The sequence below is a fragment of the Rhincodon typus genome, chromosome 13 (genome assembly GCF_021869965.1).
Source record: "Rhincodon typus isolate 14 chromosome 13, sRhiTyp1.1, whole genome shotgun sequence".
Lineage (NCBI taxonomy): Eukaryota > Metazoa > Chordata > Chondrichthyes > Orectolobiformes > Rhincodontidae > Rhincodon > Rhincodon typus.
In genome coordinates, this window is record NC_063344.1 from 36922446 (window position 1) to 36934705 (window position 12260).

Here is a 12260-nt window from a genome sequence, read left to right on the forward strand (position 1 = left end):
AGACTAATGAGGTTAATTTAAACTGCATTTTGCTCATACTGCAAACATTATCTAGGAATCAGTAAGATATTTTACACCAACCTGATTTTCAAGCAAATTATAAATCTGTTTTGGTTAATTTTTAGTGTGTTTAGCACTGCTGGCAAAGATCAACTTCACTGTCAAAACCTGCAAGTAATATGAAAGAGACATAGCAACTGCAACTGCTTCCTCATAGATGTAGTGAATCAGAAAGCTGTCTTAGGCCTGCGCAATAACTTTCTGCAAGACCTACAAAGGATGTTTGCAGTCTCTATATGCTTTTCTAATTCACTGATTCAGTGGGAGTTGCTGGTAAAGATCAGCATTTATTGCCCATCCCAAAACATCCTTTAGAAGGTGGTAGTGAACTGCTTCCTTGAACTATTGTAGTTCATGGGGGAGAGGATGTTAAGAAAGCTTCTACAAAGATAGTTCCATGATCTGGAACCAATCATATTGAACAAATGGTGATAAAATTCTAAGCCCAAACAAGTATGGCTTGGAGGGATCTCACAAGTGGCAGTGCTCCTGTGGATCTGCTGTCATGGTACATCTGGGTAGAAGAGATTGCAGATTTGGAAGTCGTTCTCAAAGAAGACTTCGGGAGTTGCTACAGTACATTTTTGCAAAGTTTTTATCCTTTCAGGTAAAAAGAATTGGACCAGGATAGGGTAAGTCCTATGGACTAAAAGTTTAAAATACAAAGCACATTTCATTAGATTTGTAGATGAGAATTTTTTTTTAAACTTAATCATGGTTAAAGACAAAGTACACAATGTGAATAACATCAACAAATTAAAACGGCCACAAAATGCAACAATGGCTATAATATTACATAATCCAGTAACTGAAGTTTAACTTCCACCTTTAATTCCGCATTCAAAGTATTACTCACAGTCTTCAATGTCAGACAATGGTATTCCATTACAGGGACTAGATTCCAATACAGTGCTGCGGGTTGTCATCCTGGTTAAACTTGCAGAATACCATCCAGGTTTGGAACTTTGGAACTTTCGGCTACACATCACCTCTTTAAACATCTCTCTGAATCGAGTAGACATAAGGTTGTATAGAATAGGATTGATTGCTGAGCTAAAGTAGAAGAATACACCCGAGACAATATGTACGTACTGATACAACCTGTGCAATTCTTCAGTCCAGTTGTTTATCAGAATCCACATTAACCGATCTGTGTGAAAAGGTGCCCAGCAGATTCCAAACACAATCACCAGAACAACTGAAAAGGACAAATTTAATCATCAGTGCAAAAGTTAAAAATGGAATAATTTGCAGAGCTGCAATCATTCAAACTAACAAAAATTAAAATGTTTCAAAAGCTAAAAGTAACAAAATAACATTGAAATTCACTGAAACTAGGGCTGAATGAGCCAAGAGGCAACCACTTGCAGAACTGTTAAAGTGACAACTACATGCTTTCATTTAAAATGCTGCAAACATTTGGGAGATATTTCTCTAGGGTTAACAACAGTTGTTAGAGGATCTAAGGATTTTCACGTGATTATACATACTGTTTGGTTGTAGGACTTTTAGAAAGTGTGTTTTTATCTGAGGATCTTTCTTAAAATTTCATTGACTGGGAAAAGAGAGTTACTTGTAGAAGCCACAAATATAACTATATATTGTGTTTCCAGCCAGATAGCCAGAAATATGTGCATTCATAAGAATCCATACGCAAATGGAAGTCTAGAATACAAAAAGAGGGAAATGTGCTTCAGATACACAACAATCTGACATAACTCAGCTAAGTATTGCATTCAGTTCTGGACATTGATCCTCAATAAGGATACAATGGACTTAGAGGCCATGTAGATTAATCAGAATAATTTGGGGCTAAATGGATACCATAATGAGAACAAGTTGCACAGTTTAGATTTTAATCCTTTTAAGCATGGAAAGTTAAGGGTGCTTTAATTAAGGCGTTTAAAATGATTACAGGATTTGATAGATTAGGTGAAAACTATTTCTTCTGGTAGAGAAGTTCAGTACAAAGGAGGATTTATGTTAGGTAAAGGTCTAAAAGCTCATGAACCAAGACAGTAGATGGAGTTATCATTCAGTTCAGTTCTGAACTAACAGAAAGGTAGAAGAGGCTGAGGGGTTGAATGGCCTATTTGTGTTCCTTCATAGAGAGTATAGACCCAGGAAAATATAAATTTGCTCTTTGAGAAGAGCAGTCACTTCCCAGACAAGCTGTCAGAAAGTTGTATTGCCTCCTGCAAACACTCTGGTACAACATTTTCTGTGGCAATCAAAGTTCACTGCACAATGCAGTCTGAACTTCTTGCCTCTGGCTCCTTCCCAATCACAACAGGAAATAAGAGTAGCAATAATCAGTCAGCATTTTCTGCTTGCATTCATAGTTATAGCTATGTTTCCTAAGGCAAACACTTCCATTTCTTTACCCATGAATTTCTAGTTTTCAAACTCAGTATCAGAATAGGCATCACAGCTGTTGCATGGTATAAAGATTTTAAAATAATTTCTTTGAATATTAACATGCAAAATAGCCTTGTTGACTCATTAACCTCTGTATTAAAATAAGATAGAGTGCTTCCATTAAGATAGCAGACAAAGGAATTTAATTTGCTATCTTTTATATTCGGACTTGAATACCTCATGGGTTTTGTATCCAATAGAGAAATTTACCCAATGTGGCAATGTTTACATTATCCATCATCACAAGAAACTGGGCATGGATATCATGGGGTTGAAGAATCCGTTGGATATTTATTACAGTTCACTATTATATATGCAAATAATACATTCACAGACACATCAGTGACTATGCTCACATTAAGCGATTAAATTGTATGGAACAGCAGGCTTCTTATAGCATGCCATGCTTCAAGTGATCTGCAGTAGGTTCAAATATGCAACCTTTACACCCTCAGGCCACATGCCAGGATACAGTGCCATCAGCATGTTTCCTAAAGGTACATTGAGATACTGTATCTCTTAAATATGTATCTCCCCTTGCAGGGAGATTTGCTAGTGTTACTCAGGAGGGTTTAAACTAGTTTGGCAGAGGGATGGGACTCTGAATAGGAGACGGGCCATCAAGAAGTCAGGGGAAAATACATTAGCCATTGAGAGCAAGTTTACTATTCAAGATAGCCAGGGGCACAGTAAAGGGAGGGAATAGACTTCTGGTTTAAAGTGTGTTTCTTTCAACACACAAGGCCTGACTGGTAAGGCAGATGAGCTCAGAGCATGGATTGGCTCTGGGGACTGGGATATTATAGCCATAACAGAAACATGGCTGAGAGAAGAGCAGAACTGGCAGCTCAGTGTTCCAGGATACAGAAGCTACAGGCATGACAGAAGTACAGGTAAGCGAGAAGGGGACGTTGACCTTTGGATAAGGGAGGACATAACAACAGTGCTTAGAGAAGATATTCTTAAGGGGTCATCAAATGAGGCCAAATGGTTAGAACTTAGAAACAAAAAGGGGATAACCACTCTGTTGGGATTGTATTATAAACCCACAAATATCCAGCGGGTAACAGAGGAGCAGATGTGTAGAGAGATTGCAGACACCTGCAATAATAACAGAGTGGTATTGGTTAGAGTGTAAAAGATCCAGATGGGTTGGAATTTGTGAAATGTGTCCAAGAAAGTTTCTTAAATCAATATGCAGAGGGCCCTACTCGGGAGGGTGCAACACTCGGCCTCCTCTTAGGAAATGAGGTTGGGGAAGTGACTGAAGTGTCAGTCGGAGAGCACTTTGGGTCCAGTGACCATAACTCTCTTAGTTTTAACATAGTTATGGAGAAACATAGGACAGATTCGCAGGTTAAGGTGCTGAAGTGGAGCAGGGCCAATTTTGGGCCATTAGGCAGGATCTAACAGCGGTCGATTGGGTGAGTCTGTTTGAAGGAAAAGGAATGACTGGTAAATGGGAGGCTTTTTAAAAGTGTGATATCAAGAATCTAGGGACAGTATGTCCCTGTAAGGGTGAAAGGAAAAGCTGACTTAGGGATCCCTGAATGATGAAGGATATTGAGGTTCTGGTCAGGAAAAAGAAGGCATCATTGGGTTTAAGCTATTAGGCTCAAGTGAATTCCTAGATGACTATAAAAAAGTGTAGTAGCACACTTAAGAAGGAAATTAGAAGAGCAAAAAGAGGGTATGAGATGGATGTGGCAAATAAGGTTAAAGATAATCCCAAGAAGTTCTATAGCTATATTAAGAGTAAGAGGGTGGCTAGGGAGAGAATAGGTCCACTTAAAGATCAGCATGACCGTCGATGTCTGGAGCCACAGGAGATGGGGGAGATTTTCAATGAATATTTATCCTCAGAGAATTATGAATGCTAAGGAAATAAGGGAAACAAGTCGTGATATTTTGGACCATATACATATTACCAGAGAGAAGATGTTTGCAGCCTTAAAGTGCATTGAGATGGATAAATCCTCTGGGCCTGATCAATTCCGTCCTTGGATGTTGTGGGAGGCTGAGGAAGAAATTGCAGAGGCCCTTGCAGAGACTTGTGCTTCATTTTTAGCCACTGGTGAAGTTCCGGAAGATTGGAGGGTGGCTAATGTTTTTCCATTGTTTAAAATAGGTAGCAAAGACAAGCCAGGGAAATGCAGGCCGGTAAGCCTGACATCAGTGGTAGGCAAGTTATTGTAGAGGATACTGAGGGACAGAATCAAACAACATTTGGATCATCAAGGTCTGATTAGGGATAGTCAGCATGGATTTGTGTGCAGGAAGTCAGGTATGACAAATCCTTTAGAGTTTTTCAAAGAGGTAACCAAGAGGATAAATGAGGGTAAGGAGTGGATGTTGTAAGGCCTTTGACAAGGTCCCGCACAGCAGGCTAGTCATGAAGGTTAGGATGCATGGGATCCAAGGAGATCTGGCTAATTGGATTCAGAGTTGGCTCGATGAAATGAAGCAGAGGGTGATGGTTGAAGGTTGTTTCTCAGATTGGATGCCTGTGACTAGTGGTATGCCACAGGGGTCAGTACTGGGACCTTTGTTATTTGTTATTTACATAAATGATCTGGATGTCAATGTACAAGCATGATTAGTAGGTTTGCAGATGGTACAAAATTAGGATGTATCATTGATAGCAAGGAAGGTTACCAAAAATTGCAGAGGAATAGTGAAGTGGGCTGAGGATTGGCAAATGCAGTTCAATACAGATAAATGTGAGGTGTTGTACTTTAGAAAGTCTAACCAAGGTAGGACTTATACTGTAAGTAATAGGGTCCTGAGGAGTGTTGTGGAACAGAGGAACATAGGAGTACAAGTACATAGTTTGTTGAAAGCAGCATCGCAGGTAGACAGGGAGATAAAGAATGCATTTAGCATGCTGGCCTTTATTGGTCAAGGCATTAGTATAGAAGTTGGGACGTTATGTTACAGTTGTATAAGTCACTGGTGAGGCCACACTTGGAGTATTTTGCACAGCTTTGGTCACCCAGTTACAGGAAAGACATAGTTAAACTGGAAAGAGTGCAAAGAAGATTTACAAAGATGTTGCCAGGACTAGGAGGCCTGACTTATAGGGAGAGTTTGGCCAGGATAGGATTTTATTCCTTGGAACATAGGAGAATGAGGGGTGACCTTATTGAAATGTATAAAATCATGAGGGGCATATGTAGGATGAATGCATATCATCTTTTTCCCAGGGATGGGGAATTGAAAACTAGAGGGCGTAGGTTTAAGGTGAGAGGGGTAAGATTTATGAAGGATCTGAGGGGCAACTTCTTCATGCAGACAGTGGTGCATATATGGACTGGGCTGCTAAAGAATGTGTTTGAGGCAGGTATAATAGCAACAGTTAAAAAAACATTTGGAGAGGTACGTGGATGGGAAGGGTTTAGATGGATATGGACAAAATGCAGGCAATTGGAACTAGTTATGTGGTCACCGTAGTCAGCGTAGACCAGTTAGGGCCAAAAGGCCTGTTTCCATGCTGTATTACTCTATGACTCCATGACTCTATATTCACACACTGATCATGAAACCTATCACAAAATCCCCCTGTCCTCACAGAAACTATTGCAGCCAATTGTTCAGATTCTCTGATGTCCAAAGCTGGTGTTCAGTAGATCTTCAATCAGTTTTCCTAATATCTACCACTGAGATCTTGAATTACATTTATTGATGACTGTCACTGCTAACCACGATGTGAGCTTTACACTTAGGACAGTACTTTACCTGATGTGGCAATAGTTATGTTTTCCCTCATAAGAAACTAGCTATAGACATAGCATGGTGTTGAAGAATCCAAAAGATATTTTTTACCTCAGCCAGCTAAGGAGCTCAACAATATGTACAAATATTGTATTCAATGGCACATCAATATCTGGGCTCATGTGAAGCTTCTTATAATGTGTCATGCTTCAAATGATCCAAATTCCGATGATACCAGCAATCTCTAAACCCTCAAGTCACACACAATGAACAGTAATGATATAATTAGTGTGTCTCTTAAAGATATACTGACATATCCTGTCCATTAAGGGTATACTGACATACCAACAGTGATCTATAACACAACAGAAAAAAACTAACTTCAAAGTACAGTTTACAACTTCTATATTGTGTGTCATTGGTAAAATAAATGCATTTCATGTAAAACAATTGCTTGAATAGATTGCTTAATTTAAATTGGATGAGATGCATGTCCTCTTTTGTGGCACATTCCTCATTGACACAGTACACATCACCAAGAGATGAAAGCTTTTATTTAATGACACTGAACAAGTGAGATTCAATTGGTATTTATTATGAGCTCAGACAGCACAAACAACATTTTACAACAGGATTCTTCAACTTTTTTCAATATGTGCATATGAAAATTCTCCTAGTGGGCTTAATGTACAGTGTATTGGCCTGGAAGATCTGACATCCTTCAGGGCAGCAGTTCATAAAATGCTCCTTGTCAGCATTACAGGGAATATTGGGGCAGTGGCTGAAAACAAAGAAACGTAGGCAACTCTCTTCTCTTTGCTGGTTAAGATATAGAAGCCACCCTGAGGTAGGTGTAGGGTCCCAACATAGATTCTGGGATAACAAGATGTGGAGCTGGAGGAACACAGCAGGCCAGGCAGCATCAGAGGAGCAGGAAAGCTGACGTTTTGGGTCGGGACCCTCATTCAGGAATGGTTCTGAGACACAATTTTAAAGGTTTTGAGTGACACAAACCTCAAAATGTAGTTAACAGTGATGATGATGAAAGCAGATTGGTGAAGCTGACAGATTAAAATTAAGGCACAGCACTGTGAAGCAATGCATTTTAGAAGATTAATTAGGAAGAGCAACATAGACAAAGTGGTAAAATTGTGTGCACAAACGAAGGGAGCTAGAAACTTACAAATTGATGTAAATGTCAAGACAAATTGATAAAGCTGTTCAACTAAAACAAAAACTCCAAGCTCAAGCTACTGCAGCTGATGGTACTTCTGGCAAATGTAATTCTGTGAGAGACAAGTAGCTTCCTGAAGTTCCCAACTGAAACAGAATGACACTTAATAGGACACAGCTTGAGTATTACTGAAATGAGAAACATGCTGCTGAACTTTTCATCTTGCACTCAATCGGACAAATACAAGAAGACAAATTTTCAAATGGTGCTGATTTTCAAGATCATCAGGGAGAACACAAAGGGCTAGTATAGGCTCCCCCATGCTCCTGCATAATTCATGAAAGGTACAACGTTTAAGCATATTCAATTTATTAATAAACATCCACACTTCCGACCTCATGATGGATGGATGATCATTGTTGAAGCAACTCAAGATGTTTGGGCCCAGGCCACTACCTTGGGACGTTCTGAAGTGATGTCCTGAGGCTGCGTTCATTGTCAACCATTGTCCTCATCCTTAATGCTAGGTATGATTTCAATCACTGGAGAGTTTTCTCCTTTCTCCCATTGCCCTCAATTTTGTTACTGCTTCTTAATACCTCACTTGGTTGAATCTTGTCTTTATTTCAAGGTTGGCACATGGATCTTACCATGGAACATGGCTCTTTTGTCATGTTTGGACCAAGACACTGATGAGGTCTGGAACTAGATGCGCTTGATATAATCTAAACTGAGCATTATCGAGCAAGTTGTTTGTGAGTGGGTGTTTCTTGACAGTACCATTAATAACACCTTATATTGCTTTGCTAATGATTGAGAGTAAACTGGTGAGACAGTAAATGACCAGATTGGATTTATTTTTCTTTATATAGACAGGACATAGCTGGGCTATTCTTCACATTGTTGGCACACTTTTAATAACAATTAACTTTCCGAGACTGCTTCTGCCACAGATTGAGGGTGAGCAGTCTGAGCCAGTGGTTTTAATAGTGGGTCAACTTGTTGGGTAGTTGGGAAGTTCTTTTTATCAACTCTTAAAAAGATTGTCTTGGATAATCAAACAGGAGAGTCTTCCACTTGCAATGCCTCTTCAGCCTCCAGTGGCTGAGCTTATCTACCCATAGCTGGCATGACCACGCTGACAGAAAAAAATGCCAGGCCTTGGTCTCCACAGGCTGTTTGCCTCCCTGGCCTCAAATGGCTTCTCAGAGACCACTGAGTATGCTATTACCTTTGATCCCATCAAGTCATTGCTGAGAAGCAGGTCAGTCCCATCCACAGCCACATTGGGGATGACTCCTGCAGTCACTGGCCTTGACACAAGGTCACACACCATATGCACCCAGTATAGCGGGATGGGAATGCACCCTCTGTCAATCCCTTCTACCAGCACCTTGGCATTAACTGTACTCTCCTGTAGGAAGGTCATGCCTTTTTCCCAGCAGTAGAGTTTGGCTGGCCTCAGCGTCCCTCAGTATCTCTGCAGGCTGTTTGCCTCTCCCTGTGAAAATGTGACCATTCCTGCATAAGATACAAAGTCCCAATAAATCTCAGGAATTTGTTTAACCTAATTCACACTCTCAGGAATGTCTTCACAGGGATTTACAGTTGAAGTCCGAGTCATAGCCTGGCCTGATATGCTGTCTGACTGAATCCCATTCTCTGTGCATTGCACGTGCACTCTGATAAATCCCACTAGATTTTCCCATAGCATTCAATAGTTGATACAACCATGCCCTGCCTTGCATCAAGTAAAACACATAAGCTTCTTACCCTCACCTTTCAACTCAGCACTATCATTTCTGTCCTCAGGAAGGCCCCCTGTATTTCCATTTTCCCAATATGGGCTCAATTTTCTATCACTTTTCCCACCTTTACACCATAAGTTGTAGCCGCAGAAGAAGGCCACGCAGCCTATTGAGTATGCTCTGCTGTTCAATGAGATCATGGCTGATCTGATAGTTCTCAACTCTATTTTCCTGCCTTTTCCCCACAACCATTGATTCCCCTACTGATTCAAAACCTATCTCAGACTTGAATATACTTAATGAACCAAGCTCTGCAGCTCTCTGCTGGAAAGAATTTCATAGGTTCACTACTGTCAGAGAGTAAAAATTCCTCCTCATCTTTGTCTTACATGTGCAACCCATTATTCTGAGATTATGTCCTTTGGTCCAGGATTCTCCCATAAGAGGAAACATCCTTTTTGTATCTACCCTGTCAAGTCTCCTAAGGTAGTTTCAATCTCTGCCTCCTCAAAGCTAGGAATTAAATGACTAACTGAGTTGCCTCACCCTCAAGTCTCGGCCAATAGTGACTTCATGAAATGCAGTAGGATTCCTGTTTTTTTAAATTTCAACTGTCTTAATTCATACTCTTTTCTTGCAAGTTTTTCTATAAACTCTCTTCTCTCCTTGCTCTTTGCTGTCTTGCCCTATCTCTCTTTCCTGTTGCTTTTCCTTTTCTTAAAACTCTAATTCACACTGCTCCAATTTTACCCTTTCTACTGCTAATCATCATCCATCTCTTCATCTTCAGTTTCCATCTGTAAATTATTGGCTACTCCTTCTAAAATTTTGGAGTTTCTGACTTAGGGTAAAATTCTAACCCTGAGTGTCTCACTGAATCTTTTAACTGCTTAAGGGACAGAACATTTAAATCTTCAAAACTAACTTACCCTAATTCTGCTAGGAATACACTGTCATTGTATGCAGACATTTCAATAGTGTAGAACTGCAAACACAAGAAAGCCTTTTGCAGTTTTTTTTTAAACAATTGGTTTCAAAGTGGCAATTTACCACTCTAATTCTTACGTTTCACCTGTGGGTTCAAATTGCAGTAAGAGCCCCCAGTTTGTTATGACAGGATCCTGGCTGAGGTTCCCCAACTTGTTATAGTTCCAGATGAATATCCCAAACTGTTAAGCTCCTGAGTGAAGAAGGATGGACCATCCCCTTTCTTACTCAACCATCCTTTTGGTTGGCTGCAACCATGTTCATTTCAAAAAGGAGTCCTCTCCCCGGTCTCCCAGACTCAAATTAACTTACGCTTTGAAAGGAGCCAATTTAGCCAGTTCTTTTTTTCTTGAATTAACCAAAGGAATGAGTCTTCTTGGCTTCTTTTAAAATATTTTGGGTGTGAGAGAAAGAAACCCACAAAGGAAGAGATCCATTTTTAACTTAACCTTGTTGTAACCAACCTACGGGATGGGTGTAAAGCTGAGCCAGTTCATCCCACCTCACCTGGGAGCACAACTGTTTGGAGGGATTCCCTGGAACTGTAACAAATTGAGGAACTTCAACCGGGAGTCTATCGTGACAATGTGCATATTTCCCTTACTTCATATCACTGTTTCTGAAACCTTTTTGGTTTTTCAGTATGTCTTTTTTTTCTCCCACAAGTTGCAGCAGCATTGTTCCAGCTGTTAAGACCGGTATAAACAATGTAGAAGCAAACTTACATTTCTGCCCTGAAAAATCTCATCAGATTTTTTAAAAATCTTTATAGTGGTGATTGGTTTTGGTAATCCACATTTTAATTAATTCGGACTATAATACCCCAACAAAATGTTTTTTTTTTGTGCATTTTTAACGGAATGTACTCCGAGAGGAGAGATAATAGTGAAACCATCTGAAAACCCAGGCGGAGACAAGAAGAGTCCTTCCAAATGACTTGCTACTATTTTTTCGTTAACAGAAGGAGGGGTTATTTGTATAAACGTTCTTTTGTTTCAAACTTACTGAGCATTTTGGTAACTTGGCTCCTCCTGACCTTCTCTTGCTCCATGCGCGGGGTTTGGTAGTTGGCATTTCCCAATCCTGGTTTGAAGTCAGAAATTACTTCCTCTCGCTTCAGTTGCAATCCAATCAGTAAGTACAGCATACTAATAATGATCATCGGGACGAAGAAAAACAGCACCGTGGTGATCTGAATGATGAGACTGTACATCCAGGCTGGCTTTAACAGCACGCAGATAGCGGACTCTTCAATGTGTTCCCCAAACGGGGTACTCAGATAATAGATGCCGTGGAGGTTGGTGTTGGGGATGGCTGAGCAGAAAGAAATCAGCCACACCGTTAAGATTACCCGTTTGGCGTGAGTTCTGGTCACAACATACTTTGCTTTAAGGGGGTGCACGACGGCGATGTATCTCTCAACACTGAGGGCCGTCACGTTTAGTATTGAGGCAAAGCAAACCGTCTCAAAAAGGAAGGTTTTAAAGTGACATCCCGCTTGACCGAGGAGAAACGGGTAATTCCTCCACATTTCATAGAGTTCCAACGGCATGCCCAGAATCAGCACCAAGAGATCGGAAATGGCCAGGCTGAATAAGTAATAATTCGTAGGGGTTCTCATCACTTTGTGCTTCGCTATAACGATGCAGGTTAGTGCATTTCCAAAAGCGCCGACCACAAAGATGCAGAGATAAATCAAACAGACTGGCACAAAAAAGGACGATCTCCTGGGACCCAGATACTTCAACAGCAGCTCCTCTTTGCTCATGAAAAAGTCCTCCGGGATGGTGTTATTCCAGCTGAGGTTCTGCTTTCCGAAGGTTGTGTTGCAGAAGTACTGATAGATGGTTTGGAGAAATGCGCTCCGATTCTTCAACGAATCCATTTGAGAACAGTTTTTGGGGAATTGCTGCTGACTGGGTGAAATTTGCATTATTCTTTTCCCTCCCGTCCAAGACTAAATGAAAGTCCGTGAATATTCGAAAGCACGGTGAAATCAAGCTGTCATCATTTTTAAACCCGTCAACTTTGTCGCTTATTTCAAACTTATAGGTCGGTATCATAAAACTGGGAATCCTTTATATCAGTCTTATTACCGAACAGATGCTTTGCCCTGAGTTGGGTAAAACTGTTACCTTTTAAATGTGCTGTAAAGACTCACC

General features: G+C 40.4%; 1 protein-coding gene across 1 annotated transcript; it reads right to left on the minus strand.

Moving 5' to 3' along the window:
• Positions 1–908: 908 nt before the first annotated feature.
• Positions 909–12031, minus strand: nmur1a (neuromedin U receptor 1a). The gene is made up of 2 exons (XM_020534371.2): positions 11104–12031; positions 909–1258 (listed from the first exon to the last, which is right to left on the minus strand). Exons 1-2 carry the CDS (start codon positions 12029–12031, stop codon positions 909–911), a joined length of 1278 nt encoding a protein of 425 aa, XP_020389960.2.
• Between the last annotated feature and the right edge of the window lie 229 nt (positions 12032–12260).